The 20063-nt window shown below is 46.2% G+C and overlaps 1 protein-coding gene across 1 annotated transcript in view; it reads right to left on the bottom strand.

The window, feature by feature from the left end:
- Positions 1-20063, bottom strand: part of NSF (N-ethylmaleimide sensitive factor, vesicle fusing ATPase) — a 593422-nt gene that overhangs the window by 104634 nt on the left and 468725 nt on the right. The window contains exons 13-16 of the mRNA XM_069237976.1: positions 17880-17975; positions 17421-17577; positions 17173-17306; positions 2700-2766 (exon numbers count right to left, since the gene is read on the bottom strand). Coding sequence (XP_069094077.1) covers positions 2700-2766; positions 17173-17306; positions 17421-17577; positions 17880-17975 — 454 coding nt within the window. The remainder of the gene's footprint in view (positions 1-2699; positions 2767-17172; positions 17307-17420; positions 17578-17879; positions 17976-20063) is intronic.

Here is a 20063-nt window from a genome sequence, read left to right as displayed (position 1 = left end):
AGGCTGAACGGGCTGAAAGATATCTCTGAACTATGCCCAAAGCAAAACATTGCTGGGAAAGCAACAGAACAAATATCAGAACTTCAGATAACTTAGTCTGTAGTTGGTCAATCCAACCACACTACAAATTTATCCAAACAACAGGCATATACAGTCTTTATTGAGGGCCGCTTGGCAGCCAAGATGGTATCAACCAACTCAGGAGGGAAGGTAAAAGGTGTTCAGCTGTCACCACTCAACCTTCAAGCATGAAAGTGGGGTTTGAGGAGGCCCTGGTGTAGACCCCTACCCTGTTGATATGACAGAAGGTAATCCCAGAAGGGCAACCTGATTGGAGGACATATGCTCAAGCACAGGGGTTCTGGATACCAAAATCTCAGTGCCCTATTCGGAGACACTACGACGACTTGCGCCCGGTCTGTCCTGATCGTCTAGAGAACTTGAGTCAGGGGTGCTATCAGTGGAAAAGCGTACTTGTTCCACTCAAGGTGGAACGCATTTTCAAGCTAAAGCCTCCTTGGAAACTCCAATGCACAGAAGTGCTGACATTGCGAGTTCTCAGCTGTGGCAAAAAGGTCAAGCCAAGGTTCTCCCCATTCGAGGAACAGACCTTGCACCACCTCCAAGTGTAGCTGCCATTCCTGATCAGCCAGGCGTTGATGGCTGAGCTTGTGCTCCCTGGCAGTCCATGATCCTGGCAGGTGGTTCACCACAAAGAAAATTACATAGTGGTCCAGCAATTTTTAAAGGCACAAGGCCTCCTGGCACAGGGTCTGTAACACTATCCCATCCTGTTTGTTGCAGTACTACATGGCAGTGGTGTTGGCCCTGAGTACCCGTACCAGCCTCCCCTTGATGCACAGAAGGAAGGCTTTCAACACAAGTGGCGGGCCCTCATCTCCAAAAGTTGATGTGGATCTGGGACTCCACCGAAGACCAGAGGCCTCTGATCTAACTCTCTCAGATGCCAGCCCCAACTCAGAAGCACTGCATCGGTCACCGCGGTCAGCTCTGAGGGGGAATGGGGAGGTGTTTGCCACTGTGATTTCAGCACGTTGCTGGTGAACCCCAAAGATGACAGGAAGTTTGCTGTAGTCGGGATGTGGTTGACAACTGCCTGTGTAGAGTCCACCTTTAACAGCTAGTAGTCAAGGTAGGGGGAAGACTGGCACACCTGATCTCCAAAGGTGTGCTGCCACCACCACCCCCACTTTAGTGAACACCCGAGGGGTGCTACTGAGACCAAACGGGGGCACAGCAAACTAAAAATACTCCTCTTCCATCGTGAACTGCAGGTAGCGCCAATAGGCTGGCAGGACAGAAATATGGAACTAGGAGTCCTGCAAGTTCAATGCTACTATCTAGACTCCAGGGTCAGGGTCAAAAGAAGACAAGACCTAGGCCAGGGTGAGTATTTTGAATTTCTCCTTCTGTAGGAAGGCGTTAAGAGGGCTAGTCTTAGGAACAGTCAGTGCTAGGGAGAACAAACAAAATGAATAATTAACTATTGGAGTGAGATAATAGGTTAAACTTTAGAACACTGTGAAATGTTAGTTTACACAGCATACTCCTGCAACTATTGACTGCTGAAGATGCTACAGGTGTACAAATGACACTGACATTTGCTGATCATACAAAATATCAGCACTTTCATCTTTGCAATCATTCACCCAAGTGTTAAGATCAGAATTTAATGTGACTACTCTATACAGCTCTTGCCACTTTACTTAACAGGCTATCCTTCAGGGAGCACCATTTAAGAATCACTATGGTTTGCAACAGCAAACAATAGCAAACCCCCATGTCTTACTTTATGACACCACCTTCTTAAAACATGCCTTGTTGTTATACATGGTCAGCCTCTGTACGTTCATTCCATCCCCACATTAACCTTCCTGCGCACATACACGTCACCCAAAATGTGCTCACCTTTAACCTTTTAATCCACTCGAGCACCCTCAATGACTCTCTCTAAATATTCTTTCACCTCCATCCAGTCTTTTTTGCTTAGTCACAGTCTCCCTTTTCGCCACCTATTTCATCTCGCACTCAAGCCACACACACATCCAAAACACATACTCTCAATATCTGCAAACAACCCCTCCTCCCTCACCTTTGCATCCTCATGCTCACCTTCCTGTTCATTCTCACCAGATTCACTTTTTCCTGCCTTTAGGTCACACACAAGCCTGACGTTACTCTCTCCCATACGCTCACACTTTCTAAAATAAAAATGGCAATATTCTCAGAGCATAACTCAAACATGAGACTTCAAACATCAATAATACAGATTCTCTTCTAGCTGACTAAATGTCAACCCTGACATAAGTGATGTTGAGGTTCTCAGCAACCAAGCCAAGGGTAGTAAATGATGTTGAATGGAACATCCAGTGAGGGTGCTGCTGCCCCTTTAAGTGAACCCTAGGGAAATCTAGGAGTATCAGATGTTGATGAATTATGTTATGAGCTCTTAATTTTCTGATTTCATGGTCGCAATACAACCAGAAAATAATCTTAAGCAAATCAGTATGAAGGTAATTAGAAGAACCATGCAGAACCAGACTTGCCTCTCAACCCATTAACCTAGGGAAAGAATATAAATCTTCAATGTACATGAGGTTGGGAGAAACCAGAGAATTCAGAAACTGATTTCATAGCTGTAAGGGGTAGTTTCAAACCATGTTAAGTACGTCACTCACCTAAGAGCCGTTCAATGTCATCCACCACCACACAACTGAGCTGGGATTTGTATGCATCTTCAAAGATCTAGAAAAAGAAAAATCAGTAAAGAATTAATTGTTTTAGGAGAGGCCTGGGAGGGATACCCTAGCACCAGTACAATACAAACTGCGAATCAAGCAATCTCTGGGCACTAGGAAAAAACTAGGACTTGGGTTTGTTGCCCTGTTCTCTGGGGTATATACCTGACACTACTTAAGCCAAAGGTCTGACTCCGCATCATGAGCTTCTCACAGTTCACACTTAGTATCACTACTACACAAAAAATTTAAGTGAACAATGTTCTTTACCTTAGGTAATGCCATTTCTGGTGGACACTCGTATCTGCATTTTCTTCTCCGGAATACTCCACAGGCACCAGACTGGACCCAGAAACTTTTTTTTTTTTTTAACCCGTTCTGTGCCTTGGACGAGGTGACCTCGTCCAAGGCTACAGTTCCCCTGTGCCTTGGACGAGGTCACCTCGTCCAAGGCACATGGGAACTTGGGGGAGCGCTAGCGCGCCCCCCCTGTGCAATCCTTTCCCCCCCAAGGCGGGGATGGAAGGGGAAGACCTTCCCCTTCCACCCCCGACAATCCGATGATGTCAGCGCGTGCACAGCGCGCCGACGTCATCAAGTGTTGCCGGACGCGCTGGAAGCCATTTGCTTCCAGCGCGTCGAGGGGGAAAGGACCCATAAGGTGAGTCCTTTCCGTTTTTGGGGTTTTGGGGGGGGGGTGGAAACAGACACGGGGGGAAAGGAAAGGGTTTTTCCTTTCCCCCTGTGCCTGTTTTCACAAGATTCCTGCTCCACGATCGCGGGCAGGGCCCGCAATCGTGGAGCAGGAATCTCCACTAGACACCAGGGATTTTCTTGGCTATGTTTCTTTTGGGGGCGACCCCTTGGGGGGCAATTTTTTTTTAGTATTTCGCTCCCCCCCGGGGCAGATCTGCCCATTTTTCGGTGGATCGGCCCCCGGGGGTGGGGTGGTGAAATCCACTAGACACCAGGGATTTTGTTTTGTTTTTCTATTTTGGGGGCGACCCCTTGGACATTTTAGTATTTTACCCCCCCTGGGTAACACAATAAAAACAAAATCCCTGGTGTCTAGGGGATTTCGGTCCCCCCCCCCCCCCCGGGGGCAGATCCGCAAAAAAAATCGTCGATCTGCCCCCAGGGGGGGGGGGGGGGGGGGGGGGGGGGCGAAATACTAAAAAAAGAATAGCCCCCCAGTGGGGTGACCCTTGCCCAAGGGGTCGCCCCCAAAAGAAACTTTACACTAAAAATAAATCCCTGGTGTCTAGTGGATTTCGCCCCTCTCCCCCCCCGGGGGCAGATCTGCCGAAAAATCGGCAGATCTGCCCCCAGGGGGGGTAAAATACTAAAATGTCCAAGGGGTCGCCCCCAAAATAGAAAAACAAAACAAAATCCCTGGTGTCTAGTGGATTTCACCACCCCACCCCCGGGGGCCGATCCACCGAAAAATGGTGGGCAAGGGGCGTTCCCCTGTGGGGGCTATTTTTTTTTTCTGTTTCGGCCCCCACGATGGCAGACCAGCCATTTTTTTGGACGATCAGGCCCCCGGGGAGTGGAAGCACACTAGGCGCCAGGGATTGTGTGGTGTGTGTTTGGGGGCACCCCTTGGGCAACGGCCGCCCCCCTAAAGTGGGGAAAGTTCGTATTGGCCATCTCTGCCCCCTTTGGGGGCAGAAACCACCAATACGCCAGTTTTTTTTTTTTTTTTTTTGTGCTGGGGGTGCCCCCTTTGAGAAGGGTCGCCCCCTAAAGGGGGCACAGAGGTGTTGCCCATTTCTGCCCCCCTTGGGGGCAGATTAGCCAAATTTTTTACACCCATCTACCCCCGAGGGGGGCAGGATCCACTTAGGTACCAGGGCCAACTTCTAAGTTCTTGGTGGTGGGGTGTTTGTCAACTGGCGAAGTATTTGTATTTGTGATTATAACAATTTATTTCTTCTTTTTCTTCAAGTTCAATGCTTTTGCTTCCTTTGCTGTGGATCCTTGCGGTTTTGGCAGTAGTTGTCCTGCGGTTTGCATAGTTGCATGTTTTAGGTAAGTGAAAGCAATTTACTCCAAAGGAGTATTGTTGACATGCATGAATGACATGTTTGTAGGTGGTGTACTAAATGAAGTATTGTGTGTTTGACATTGTCCTTAGATTTGAGCACAGTGATGTTTGTGTTGTCATATGTCTAATTTGCTTTTTTCTTTTTTCTTTTTAGTGGGATATCATTGGTGATTGCTGTGTCTGTGCAGAGTAGTTGCTTGGTGAGTAGCTTTTTCAGGCAAGTGAGTGGTATAGTTTTTTGTAGTACATAACTCTTTGTGATAAAGCTACACTTTGTTTATTACTTATTTTAGTGCTAGTTGTTGTTGGCAATCCATTTGTTGTTAGTGAGGATCATGGCTAGCCGCAAAGTGACCGCTCAGCAGGTTGTTCGCATGCTCTCTGAGTCGTCTTCAGACCATGATTACGACACTGACTCTGCATCTGAGGCAGAGGAGGAAGCAGGAGATTCTGGAAGTGAGTTTTCTGTCCGAGAGTATTCTTCTGATGAGGAAGCTACTCTCAGTGCAGATGAAGGGCCTGTGTTAGAGGAGGACATTGATGTGCCAAGAGTGCAGCAGCCTGGGGCTGAAGGGTTTCTCATTAGAAGACCTGACACCTGAATTGCCCCAAACATGGAGCAGCCACAGTTACCTGCATTTACTGGTCTCCCAGGGTGTAGAGTTAATACGGAAAACGTTTTGCCTGTCCATTTCTTTCACTTGTTTATGGACAATGTATTTTTGGAAGAGATTGTGGAGCAGACAAATGTGTATGCAGAGCAATATTTGCGGGACAACGCTGCCAGACTTAAGCCTCAGTCTAGAGCTACTCAGTGGGTTCCCACATATCTGGAAGAGATGAAAAGGTTTTTAGGTTTGACTTTTTTGATGGGGTTGATCAGGAAGCCGTCACTGGCTTCTTATTGGTCTACTAGTCCCTTGATGGCAACCGCTATATTTCCTGCAACTATGACACGTAATCGGTATTTGCTTCTTCTTCGTATGCTGCATTTTGTAGACAATGCTTTAGCCTTGCCACGAGATCACCCTGATTGTGACCGTCTTTTTAAGATTAGGCCTGTCCTTGATCATTTTGTGGATCGGTTTTCAGAGGTCTATGTTCCAGGCAAAGAGATAAGTGTGGACGAGTCTTTGGTCCTTTTCAAGGGGCGTTTAGTTTTTAAGCAGTACATTCCTAGTAAGAGGGCACGGTATGGGATTAAATTGTATCTGCTGTCAGAAAGCAGTACAGGATATGTGTATAATTTCCGGGTGTACACTGGTAGGGATTCCAGTATTGACCCTCCATGATGAGAGTACTTCCCCTGTGGCTGTTTGGGGTCAGGTTCCGGAAGTGCGCAAACCTGCATGCATTTTGGACTACAATAGTCACATGGGTGGTGTTGATAGAGTAGATCAGAGGTTGGAACCTTACACTGCTCTTCGTAAGTCTTATGTGTGGTATAAAAAGTTGGCCCTACATTTATTTCATTTGGCTACTTTTAATGCCTTTATTGTATACAAGGATTGTTCACCTGAGTCAAGGATGACATTTGTTAAATTTCAGGAGTCGGTGATAGAAAGCCTTATTGTGGTGGAACCGGCAAGAGTTCCTAGAGTAGAAGTGGTGGAGGATGTGGCTAGATTGAAAGATCAGCACTTTCCAGATCACATTCCTCCCACTCCCAAAAAAGACTTGCCCACAAAGAAATGTACAGTATGTGCCCGGAGATTAATCCGGAGGGAGAGCCGGATGTACTGCCCCGAATGCCCTTCAAAGCCTGGGCTGTGTGTGCCCAGCTGTTATAGAAGTTACCAAACCCAAAAAAACTTCTGGGAAATACCGTGAGCGTAAGCTGTCCGTTTTATATTTTCATATGTTTCACGGTTGGCATCTCTGTCATGTATTTAGTTAGAGCTTTTGTGTTTGTAGTTTTGTGCTTATTTTATAATTAGTGGTTTCTTTGTTGTTTATAAACAAAAAAAAGTGATGGCGGTGTGCGTGGGGAGGTGCTTAGCTGGCGGTGTGCGTGGGGTGGCGCTTGGCTGGCGGTGTGCGTGGGGTGGCGCTTGGCTGGCGGTGTGCGTGGGGTGGCGCTTGGAAGGCGGTGTGCGTGGGGTGGCGCTTGGAAGGCGGTGTGCGTGGGGTGGCGCTTGGAAGTCGGTGTGCTTGGGGTGGGGCTTGGAAGGCGGTGTGCTTGGGGTGGGGCTTGGAAGGCGGTGTGCGTGGGGTGGGGCTTGGAAGGCGGTGTGCTTGGGGTGGGGCTTGGCTGGCGGTGTGCTTGGGGTGGCGCTTGGAAGGCGGTATGCTTGGGGTGGGGCTTGGCTGGCGGTGTGCGTGGGGTGGGGCTTGGAAGGCGGTGTGCTTGGGGTGGGGCTTGGCTGGCGGTGTGCTTGGGGTGGCGCTTGGCTGGCGGTGCCAGCCAAACGCCAGTCCACACTCCCATTAGCTGGTGTGATTCTTGTATCAGGCATGTGGGCGTATGTAAGTGATGGGCCCTTGAGTAGCGCGGTCTGTCGATGTGAGTGTTGTAATGTGCTGGGCCCGTGGCTGGCGGTGTGAATGGTCTTGTCCGTGTCATGTATGAAAGGTGTGTGAATGGACTGTAAAGCGGTTGGTGCCTTGTCGCGGCTTTACAGCTCACGAGCTGTGAGTCATTGGTTCAGTTTTTTGCCTTTCAGTTATTAACAGTGCATTTCATTTTCGGGAAATCTTTTGTTAATAAAATTTGATCCACTGAACCATCACTCACCCTCGTGCCAAATCCAACCAGTATGTGTGGTAAAAATGACAAAACCTGCTCCGCTGTAATCAGGCGTTGCAGCACACCTGTGACACGCTAGGTGCCTCGGGTGGGACCCCGATGATGGAGTATGCCACCAACTTGGTTGGTGGGTGAGGGGTCTTTTTCACATAACCTAAGTGTGTTTCTTTTCACAATTTTAGTGTTTGGCACATCACGGACGTATGTGCACACATCAAAATGATATATTACAAAAATACCTGTGTTTGGGGGGGAGGGCCCACCTATGTTTTTGGTCCTGGGTGCGGCCTTCATCTAGGGAAACCTACAAAACCCAGACATTTTTTTAAAACTAGACACCCCAAGGAGTCCAGGGAGGTCTGGCTTGCGTGGGTCCCCCAACATTTTCTTACCCAGACTCCTCTGTAAACCTCAAAATTTGCATAAAAAAGCATATTTTCCTGACTTTTCTTAGTAGGATCACCGCTCCAGCACAAAATTCCTACTCCCCAGTTTTCCCCTCAGTCTCCCAAGTAAAATGACACCTCACTTATGTGGGTCCCCAAAGCAGAGTCTGTCTAAAGATGTATAAAAGAATATGTCCTTATAAACTCGCTGTGCTATCCCCTCTATCTCTACAAGTTTTGGGCCTTATTCTGTTGCAGGCACCTGGGCCACCCACACAAGTGAGGTATCATTTTTATCGGGAGACTTGGGGGAACGCTGGGTGGAAGGAAATTTGTGGCTCCTCTCAGATTCCAGAACTTTCTGTCACCGAAATGAGAGGAAAAGGTGTTTTTTTAGCCACATTTTGAGGTTTGCAAAGGATTCTTGGTAACAGAACCTGGTCAGAGCCCCACAAGTCACCCCATCTTGGATTCCCCTAGGTCTCTAGTTTTCAAAAATGCACAGGTTTGGTAGGTTTCCCTAGGTGCCGGCTGAGCTAGAGGCCAAAATCTACAGGTAGGAACTTTGCAAAAAACACCTCTGTTTTCTTTAAAAAAAAATTGGATGTGTCCACGTTGCGCTTTGGGGCATTTCCTGTCGCGGGCGCTAGGCCTACCCACACAAGTGAGGTATCATTTTTATCGGGAGACTTGGGGGAACGCTGGGTGGAAGGAAATTTGTGGCTCCTCTCAGATTCCAGAACTTTCTGCCACATAAATGTGAGGAACATGTGTTTTTTTAGCCACATTTTGAGGTTTGCAAAGGATTCTGGGTAACAGAACCTGGTCAGAGCCCCACAAGTCACCCCATCTTGGATTCCCCTAGGTCTCTAGTTTTCAAAAATGCACAGGTTTGATAGGTTTCCCTAGGTGCCGGCTGAGCTAGAGGCCAAAATCTACAGGTAGGCACTTTGCAAAAAACACCTCTGTTTTCTTTAAAAAAAATGGGATGTGTCCACGTTGCGTTTTGGGGCGTTTCCTGTCGCGGGCGCTAGGCCTACCCACACAAGTGAGGTATCATTTTTATCGGGAGACTTGGGGGAACATAGATTAGCAAAACAAGTGTTATTGCCCCTTGTCTTTCTCTACATTTTTTCCTTCCAAATATAGAAGAGTGTGTGAAAAAGACATCTATTTGAGAAATGCCCTGTAATTCACATGCTAGTATGGTCACCCCGGAATTCAGAGATGTGCAAATAACCACTGCTCCTCAACACCTTATCTTGTGCCCTTTTTGGAAATACAAAGGTTTTCTTGATAGCTATTTTTTACTCTTTATATTTCAGCAAATGAATTGCTGTATACCCGGTATAGAATGAAAACGCACTGCAGGGTGCAGCTCATTTATTGGCTCTGGGTAGCTAGGGTTCTTGATGAACCTACAAGCCCTATATATCCCCGCAACCAGAGGAGTCCAGCACATGTAACGGTATATTGCTTTCGATAATCTGACATTGCAGGGAAAAGTTACAGAGTAAAACGTAGAGAAAAATTGATGTTTTTTTCACCTCAATTTCAATATCTTTCTTTTTCAGTTGTTATTTTCTGTAGGAAACCCTTGTAGGATCTACACAAATGACCCCTTGCTGAATTCAGAATTGTTTCTACTTTTCAGAAATGTTTAGGTTTCTGGGATCCAGCATTGGTTTCATGCCCATTTCTGTCACTGACTGGAAGGAGGCTGAAAGTACAAAAAATTGCAAAAATGGGGTATGTCCCAGTAAAATGCCAAAAAGTGTGTGGAAAAATTGGGTTTTCTGATTCAAGTCTGCCTGTTCCTGAAAGCTGGGAAGCTGCTGAGTTTAGCACCGCAAACCCTTTGTTGATGCCATTTTCAGGGGAAAAACCACAAGCCTTCTTCTGCAGCCACTTTTTCCAATTTTTTTGAAAAAAAACGAAATTTTCACTGTATTTTGGCTAATTTCTTGGCCTCCTTCAGGGGAACCCACAAAGTCTGGGTACCTCTAGAATCCCTAGGATGTTGGAAAAAAAGGACGCAAATTTGGCTTGGTTAGCTTATGTGGACAAAAAGTTATGAGGGCCTAAGCGCGAACTGCCCCAAATAAGCAAAAAAAGGCCTGGCACAGGAGGGGGAAAAGGCCTGGCAGCGAAGGGGTTAATCAGTGCTCTTGTGCGCTGCTATATGGTACCGTGCGGTTCTGCAATGGCTCCATACTGCCTGGCCGGATGTGATGGTGCAGAGCTGCTCTTAAGCACCACCTCTGCACACGCAAATCAGTTTCTTAGCTTTCCCTTCTGCGACCTCAGATGCAGAGTTAAAGCATCCACCAGAGAGAGCTTTACTGGAGTTAAATAACCTGTTCTTCCGATGTCAAAAACAGCAGATAGAGCCAAAATAAGGAACTGTTTCTTACCTGTAACTCCAAGTCTCTCATAGGGGAATCTCTATTGAAGTCATAAGCACTGAACCTTCGGTAACGAACTATCTGGTAGAAACATATTCTAGTTGCAGATTCTTTACCTTTGAATTTCCCCAGGCGTCAGACTGGATCCGGAGATTTTTCTTCGAGCAGTACCTCTGCTCGCCGTCAGGTGGCATTGGTTGACTCCGCGGGCGTCGTTGGCGCTGTGACAGTCGTATATAGGCGCCCCCCCGGCACGATGACGTCAGTTTCTTTTCACGACTTTCCACACCAGTAGCGCGGAGCCATAAAGAACACAGAATGGTGCGCCAAAACTAGGGCCCTTAAGGGAAAGTTCCTGCCCCTAGAAATCAGTTCGCAGTGCGGGGAGGATGGGTGGGTCGGTAAGGAATCTGCTACTAGAATATGTCTCTACCAGATATTTTGTTACCGTTACAGATGTAACTTGTACATCTGATAGAGACTTCTAGTTGCAGATTCCTTACCTTTGAATAGATACCCGAGCAATACCATCCCCGGTGGTGGGCTGCGAACCAAGATCACACCAAAAAGTCCTGCGGGACCGAAAGGCCAAAGTAGCCGTCCCTTTGGACCTGATTGTCTAGGCAGTAGTGTTTGGTAAAAGTGTGCAGAGATGCCCACGTTGCTCCCTGACAGATATCCAGGACTGGAACGCCCTGTGCTAGCGCTATGGTAGCAGCAGTCACTCTGGTGGAGTGAGCTCGCAAACCTTTGGGAGGTTGCTTTTTAGCCAGAGCATAGCACATTATGATGCATAAGAGTACCCATCATGAAATGGTCCTCTTCTGCACCGCCTTCCCCTTCTTTCCACCCACATATCCCACAAAGAGTTGATTGTCCACCTGGAAGTATTTGGTACGATCAAGATAGAACGCCAATGCTCTTTTTTGGGTCCTGACGGTGGAGTCTCTCCTCTTCATGAGAGGGATGTGGGGATGCATAAAAGGTAGGCAACGTGATGGACTGTCCGACATGGAAGGGTGTCACTACCTTAGGTAGAAAAGAAGCCCTCGTGCGAAGCACCACTTTGTCAAGATGTATGGCACGAAAAGGTGGCTTAGATGACAGAGCCTGGAGTTCACTAACTCTGTGGGCAGAAGTAATGGCAACTAAAAAGATAGTCTTTATAGTTAAGAGACGTAAAGGACAGTTGTGAAGTGGTTCACACGGGGTACACAAGTTATGTTAATATCAGTTGAGATCCCATTGGGGCATGATGAATGGGATAGGAGGAAAGAGATGCGTGAGGCCTTTAAGAAACCTCCTAACTATGGGAGATTTAAATAAGGAAGGCTGATCTGGTAACCTCAAGAAAGCAGAGATAGCAGAGAGATATCCCTTAAGAGTGCCCAAGGTGGAACTCTGCCGGGCAAGGGAAAGAAAAAAAGAGAAGAACTTGAGAAAGAGGAGCAGATAGAAGAATGACAGATTTGTCGATGCACCATGCCACAAATTTCTTCCGACGACAGGTGTATACAGCTTTGGTTGAGGGATGCCTGGCTGCCAAGATAACGTCACAGACTTCGGGTGGCAGGTCAAAAAATGTCAACTGTCGCCGCTCAATCTCCACGCATGAAGCCGTAGAGTTGACAGGTTCGGGTGGAGGACCCTCCCATGCAGCTGCGACAGAAGATCCTCCCGAAGGGGCAGTCTGATCGGAGGAACTATGGCCATGTTCAAGAGCTCGGGATACGAGAGTTTTCGTGCCCAGTCCGGAGCCACCAGTATTACTGGGGCCCGGTCTTGCCTGATCTTCTTCAGAACTCTGGGGAGAAGTGGTATAGGTAGAAAGGTGTACAGGAGGCCTGAATTCCACTTGCGATGAAAAGCATCAGCGAGCGAGTGACGCCTTGGAAACTCCAACACGCTAAAGAGCTGACATTGCGCGTTCTATATGGAGGCGAACAAGTCTGACCAAGGTTCTCCCCACCGCAGGAAGAAACCTTGTGCCACCTCCGGATGGAGATGCCATTCGTGATCGACCATGCATCGTCGGCTGAGTTCGTCTGCTCTGGCTTTCAAGGAGCCTGCCAGTGTTGAACCACCAGGAAAATGCCCTGATGTTCCAGCCAGGTCCAGAGGTGGAGGACCTCTTGCCAAAGGGTCCACGATCCCACTCCGCCCTGTTTGTACTCCGCCCTGTTTGTTGCAATACCGCATGGCGGTGGTGTCTGTGAACATCTGCACTGCTTTCCCCTTGAGGGAGGGAAGAAATGCTTTCAATGCTAGTTGAATCGGTCGGAGCTCCAGATGAGTGATACGGAGCCCGGTTTACGCCGGAGACCAGATGCCTTTGATCTCTGCCTCTCCCATCCCAGGAGTGACGCATCTGTCACAACCGTAAGATCTGGTTGGGGAAAGGAGAGGGATCTGCCCTGACCCAATCCTGATTCATTAACCACCACTGCAGGTCTCTCGCAGTTCCTTTTGAGATCTGGACCTTGTCGGAGAGATTCCGCTGAAGCTGCGCCCACTGGAACTTCAGTTCCCACTGCAGAGCCTGCATATGCCGTCTGGCCGTTTGAACTGGCAGGGTGCAGGAGGCCATGAGGCCCAGCAGCCTCAGAATCATTCTCACCGAAATCCAGGACAGAGGCTGAAACATCGGTATCATAGACCAGATATTCTGGACTTGCTTTTTGGGAGGATATTCCCAAAACTGCACTGTATCCAGAACAGCTCAGATGAAAGGAAGCATCTGAGAAGGAGTCAGTTGTGACTTCGGCACATTGATAGTGAACCCCAGTGGATGCAAAAGGTTCGCCGTAGTATGGAGGTGGGAGACGACTGTCTGGGACGAGTGCGCCTTCAACATCCAATCGTCGAGGTAGGGGAAGACTGGGACCCCTAACCTGGGCAGATGAGCTGCCACCACTACCATCTATTTTGTGAACACCCGAGGGGCACTGGTAAGGCCAAAGGGAAGCACGGTAAACAAAGTGCTCGTGACCTACCATGAATCATAGGTAACACCTGTGGGCTGGCAAGACGGGAATGTGGCAGTATGCGTCTTGCAAGTCCAACGCTACCATCCAGTCTCCGGGATCCAGGGCAGATAGGACCTGAGCCATTGTCAACATTTTAAACTTCTCCTTTTTAAGGAAGAGACTTAAGGACCAAAGATCTAATATAGGCCGAAGACCTTTGTCCTTTTTCGGAACCAGAAAGTAGCAGGAACAGCAACCACGACCTACTTCTGGCAACGGAACCCTCTCTATAGCTCCTTTGGCCAAAGGGGCTTGGAATTCCTCGCGAAGAGGCGCCATATGATCCTCCGATATCTGATTGTATGAAGGTGGCATGGCTGGAGGAGGTGTCTCGAAGGGGAGGGAGTAGCCCATTCGGACAATTTGGAGGACCCACCTGTCCGAAGTAATGGATTGACACTGGGGATGGGATCAACGTCGATTGTGGGCCCAATCGACATCAGGAGCGTCGATGTCTGACCCAACGCCAGGGTAGGTCGCCATGGCATGACCGGTGTTGGGATGCCTCCGCGATTGGATCCGGAGGGGCCCTCCAGAGCCGTGGCCGAAGCCGATGGCTTTGAAACCGAGGGAATCCCAACCGACTCACCTATGCCGGAAGGCGCCGAAGGTGGGTCAGACTGCCCAAAAATTAGGCGCATGGCCTCGTAAAATTCTTTTAGTTGGGCAGGGGTGGCTCCGGCTCCCAGGAAGTCAGGGAAGCGCAGAGCCGACCCAGATGAAGGCTCCATTGATGGAGGCCTAGAGCGTCGAGGCTCTTCCCACGTCGCTTGTCCTTCTTTGACTTCTTTTTGTGACCCGAATGTCCCGATGGCTTGGAGGACGAGGAGTGGTGGTGACTCCGTGGCCAGTCTCGAGACCTTCCACTTGAACAGGACCGTGAGATCCGCGGAGTCGAGTGTTGAGATGCCATGAGCTATAGGGACCGCTCCCTCAATGCTTTCGGGTTCATGGCCTGACACTCGGGTCACGACTTCGGGTCGTGATCGCGCTCCAGGCACAAAAGACACACGAGTTGCGGATCCGTCACCAACACAGTTCGGTGACAGGATTCGCAGGGCTTGAATCAGGTCTTGCGGGACATTCCTCGACGATTACAGTAGATGTGTTATACTATTACTTCTGGCAGTATTTTCGAGAATGTCCTTACGTGGGGTCCCCATGAGCATACTAGTTGGACTTTGTTTTCCAGGCACCACCAGGTGGCTCTACAATTCTTTGGTCCTGATGAGACCACACACCACATAAGGGATCAAAACGTCATTGACACATACAAACGAACTGACTATTCACTCCCTTTGATTCATACAAGGGCCCATCTCATTTGTTAATAATTTTTCAGTGTGGTTGCTTTGCTTTATGGAAATATATGTATTCATTTTGGGTAATGTCTGTATGATTGTGTTTTTTTTTTTGATCCCTTGTTCACATGGGAAACCGAGCACATCACATTTTATGCACTTTGAAGAACAGAGTGATTTTTTCACACGATTGCTTGACTGTTTTCATTATTGTTGACATCCTCAAACAGTTTTCTTGTGCTTGTTGATGTGCCATTGGCATATCTATGTATTAATTAATATAAGATTTATCCATATGCATCTCTGATGAAAATTGCTGTTTTTTTCAGGTTTTCTCCTGGTTCTTATTGAGAAGGGTGATACCAATAAAGCAATATACTGTGCATGCTTTAGGAAACCACGCATAGCTTATCTGTCTGCAGCAGGACTTACACAGCACTGCATTGGAGAACTGAAGTTGCAGGAGATTGCCCATGCCTCGACACACATCACAGGTAAGCCATTCTTCCTCCCAGGACCCCAGTCTCCTCCATGTCTTCTGCCACCTCCATCAGTCAATCTGTCTCTGTGTCCTATGCGACCGACCGCTAATATCATTCTTGCATAAACTGTGCCCATCTATGGTGATCGGCCTTCCAGCCAAAGCTCTCGTGTCCCATTCTGTACTCCTCAGTGTCCTTTGCTACTGCAAGTGGACAAGCCAGAGCATGAATTGAGCCACACAAATACTTGCCATGTAAACCGTGTATCAAACATCTTATAAAAATATACTAAGGGCTTCAAAATTAAAAAAGAAATGTATTTAGTTAAAATGTGCAAGCATTTTGTTTTAGATGACAGCAGTTCTCACCTGAGGAGGAAGCAGAGTTAGTTTTTAAAAGATGGATTTGAAAGAATTATTGAAAGGTGCAGAAAGTGAATCCTGATATAACAAATACATTATTTTATTTTCAGAAATTAAACAAAAATACTCAAAGGACTCAGCAACTGCTTCAAAACTAGGTTTGCAATTTACAGGTCGGAGCCTGCAATCTTTGTTAAAAAACTGAATTGTCTCTTAGCAGTCATGATAGCTGTTCACATGGGCCAACTCCGCAGCATACATTTTATCAACTTCAGAAGGATTAATAGTTAAGTTGACAGAGATTTTGTTTGATCCTGTGACCTAGAAGTTATAGATCTACAGCATCTGATCATGTCTGAAGTAGGTATTTACACTCTACTGCTTACAAAGCTCACCAGACATCACTGGTTATCCTGTAAAGTTAACATACATTCAGCCCTTCTGGACCTACACTGAAGACCTCTGATGTACCTGGTAATTTCAGTTTGGATCGTCTAATTAGAAATGTTTTCTAACTGTTGGGAGGGCAGCCAGCTTGATGGCAATATGCAAATGTTAACCTCAGTCTTCAAGATATCATTGCCTGAGATTAATTTTGAACCTGATGAACAGCACTCTAGTTGAATTTTAGTGGAAACAGAGAGGTGGGTAACGCTCCTCCCTGTATTTTACAGAGGAAGGACCCACATTTTCAATTTTGAAATGGGATCCATGAAAAGTTCAGCTGGTCCTTGGTATGAAGAGTGTTCCAATCGTATCCATAAACGTACCACGATAGTGTGAAACTGAAGGATTGAACATTAAAAACAGGTTTTCATATTGGGATGGGCAACATAAAGGAGTTCTAGGATGTAAGCACTGCACGTATAAATGGACAGATTCAGAGTAGGTACTTAGTGAAAGAGAGAATTACAGTAACACACTGCGTAAATCATTGTACATAGTTTTGGAATAGTTAAAGAGGAGAAATGGCACCTTAAAAAGTCTGTTTGACCTTGAAAGCCAAAGTATCAGACATTTTAGTTTTAAGTAACTTCAATAAAAGGTATCAAAATGTGCAAGGAGGAAGAAAATAAATTAACGAAGAAGCAGCAAGGAACAAAGCAAAAAAGGGGATGCAATAGAGTACAGATAGGATGGAGAATGTGTATATCAGGACAAACCCCTCAAGTGGAAGCATCAAAAAGGAAAGGAAAGAAAGCAAGAAAATGGTAAGAGCAAAGATGATATGAAGAAGATGTGAATGATAGGAGCAAATGGAATGAGGTGGTTAGGGAAGGAGAACCGAAAAGGGCTAAGTACAAGCATGAAGAAAATTGTGAAACCTAGGTAGAAGTAATAGAAGACAAAAATAATGAGGATAAATAAAGGGGTCGTGGATGGAAGCCAGAGCAAAAACTTGGAGAGAAAAATAAATTAAGAGGCACAAGAAACAAAGATCACAACAGAGTGAAGGGAGTAGAAAAGGGATAAGTGAGAGCAACTAAACAAAGCAGGTGATTGTACAGAGGAAGTAACATGGGAGTGGACTGACCAGCAATGCAAAGAGAGGGACAGAGATGAGACAGAGAGGACAGTGAAACAGATGGATTGAGTAAGACAGAATAAAGGAAAGATGAACAGGCAATAAAAGGAAGGATGAAATGAAAGGGCAATACCTTCTTTATGGCCTGACACTTGGCTGTTTCAGAAAATCCAATCATCTTCTCAGGTGAGCAGATTTTGATGAATGGAAAGTTGGATTCTTCTGAAATCTTTGCTGCCAGGGCAGTTTTTCCACTGTGTGGCGGGCCTGTGAAACAGGAAGGGGGGCTAGTGATAAAGGCCTTCAGCTAAAGAGCACTCAACAGACCGAATATGGATCTGAAAATACAGTATGCTCCTAGATCTGGAAACTGTAGCATACCTTCCAGCAGGACGCTGACCAGTGGAGTACGGTCGCTGTTCTTGGTCTGCTGTACCAGTAGCTCCCCATCCTCCATGACACGGGTGACAGGGTCTCCCCACATGATGATGCCGTTCATGATGTAAGAAGCGTAGTCCTCCTGGTTTGTACCGAAGGCCTTTGGGATTAAGGAGACAAGAGAAACATGTCACAGTAACAGCAAAAGCAACACCAGGGATGCTTCAGGAATAGTGGAAGCGAGATTCAGGCCTCAATCGCTAGTTATGTGGGGCATCATAAAAATTCTACTTCCTCTTGGGCTATTGTAGCAACATGCGTTTGGGGTTAATTATCTGTTTTCCATATGACAGTCACGTTGCATGTGTGTGACCACTGTTTTCAGAGTGCTCTTTCACACACTGGTTTGTAAACTTTACTCAGAGGATAAATACAGGTTGTATAAGTAATGGATTTACTCACAGGTTTAATATCATTCTCCAGTGATGTTATGAAGTCACCTCTTGTGACCTGCAGGCTCTGTGCCTTCTCTGTATCCACCTCCACTTTGGCGCTGGCCTGAAAGAAATAAGTAACAGAGTTCAAGTCCACATCATGGAGAAAAACATCAATAAAAGGCTCAGGAGTTGTCTCAAGTGTCCTACTTCGGATCACACCACGCTTCCCTACCCAATAATAATACACATTGCAGGTCCCAATTTTTTAACAGTGAAGATGCAGTACAGGTAAGGACAGGCATTTGAAATGTACATCCGGATGGATGCTTTATAAGTCTACATGATATCAATGAGCCTAAAATGTTGAATCGGTGCTACAAAGTAAGACAATCCTAATATCTTTTTTAAAATCCAAGATTCCGGACTTAACACTGGAAGACAAGCATGTAAATCTATGAAACATCAAATCAAGGAAAATAGTTTAATTTGAATGTAAATATGATGAGTAATATAAACTATTTTGAAAGTGATGTACTAGCAAATCTTCCTACCTTGTGATGATAGGATTGTACTTGTTAAAAAATGTAACTGAGTATGTAAGACTGATTATAACAGGATGCACCAGAGGTTCATCTTGCCATGATTATTCAAACTATTGACCTATGAGGCTGTTAAGCAGGAATATGCCCCCCCACCCCTTGCTTCCCTCATAAAGGGCAGTGGGATGCCTCATGTCCCAACAACACTATGGTGCACACTTATCTGTAAGTACAATGGCAGAAGCACTGTGTGACTCGGTACTTTTGCAATTAGCTGTCAGACAATTAAGGAAAAAAGGGCAATCTAACAAAGGTAAGATTCCAGCTGTCCAAGACCCCACATAAACCCTATGAGATGAAGAATGACAAGGGACCCTTGTGTGCTCAGGGCAAGTAGTCTGTGTTGTTGATCTAAATGGCCTATTCCTAAACAACATTTTTAGCTGTTCAAACACCTGCATGTAGATTCTAGGAAATCTTGCAATAAAAAGGAACAGGTCATGATCTGATGAAGAGATGATTCTTATTAATAAATTTGGTGCAGAATTCCGGAGTAATGACATTCATATTAACCCACAAAACTACACACCTTTCAGAAACAACCTTTACAAGAAGTTACATGACATCATTAAAACGGTTTTAAACATTTTCACATTTTTAAATGTGGCCAAAAGGTAAAGTTCGCCTTTTCTTTAAGGAAAACAGGCTACGTTTTAAAAAGAAAAAAGATTGCTCTATTTAAAAGCAATCACAGATACGGTGATGGCAGTGAAGCATAGAGGGTTTCAAGTTGTAACCTACCTCATGCATATTAATAAGGCAGGTCAAACAGCAACCTCCTACCAATTGGAATTTTGTGAACCAACATGTTTTACCATGTCAGTTTGCAAAAAAAAAATGCATTTGATTAAAGATGGTGTGCACATTTATAAGGCGCAGGTCAATACTGCATTCTTACACAACTTTATATGTGTAGAGGGAGAAGTCGAGTCCGTGACCTTGTTCTCCAACACACAAATATAACTATTCTTGCAGTTGTGGCTCCCAGATCCCTGCAGTTTTAGTAGTATTGTAAAGCTGCTTCTTTGCTCCCTGAGAGTTACAAAATAAATTATCCTGCAACATCCGAGGTAAGGAATTCAGCAAGCATCAGAAGATGTTCCTGGTTTTGCAGGTTGTATCCTGCAATCACTGAAGCTGCATTAATCTGAGAAAATGAAAGGCAAGAGTTAAAGTGAGACTTTGTCCTATGACCTACTTGAAAGATGGAGGTGGTTCAGAGTTTTTAACTTTCCCAAAGAGTCTCACCATCACTTGATGGAAGCCTCTAAATGGTACCTGTTCCAGCTAAACATGGACTGTTTAGACACAGCATGCCTAATGATCAGTTTTAAGGAGCTGAAGGAAAAGGTTGCGCTTGTATTCATTTTATTATTTTTTGCAGTTGAGAGGCAAGAAGCATGTGGCATAGAATCAGGCACAGTATTGTTTTGTGATGGATTATATTACTATACCAGCTATTCCTTAGGTATCGCCGGTCTTGATGAGCTGGTACTGACCAGGTCCCTGGAAGGAGACTGACAACTTCAAAATGAAGAAATCTAGGCCCCACCTTCCAATTACTCTCACTGCACTATTCGCACACTTGATCTAGGGCAACAGGACCGAAG

This window comes from Pleurodeles waltl, chromosome 6, assembly GCF_031143425.1.
Source record: "Pleurodeles waltl isolate 20211129_DDA chromosome 6, aPleWal1.hap1.20221129, whole genome shotgun sequence".
NCBI lineage: Eukaryota > Metazoa > Chordata > Amphibia > Caudata > Salamandridae > Pleurodeles > Pleurodeles waltl.
This window is presented reverse-complemented; position numbering and strand designations above follow the sequence as displayed.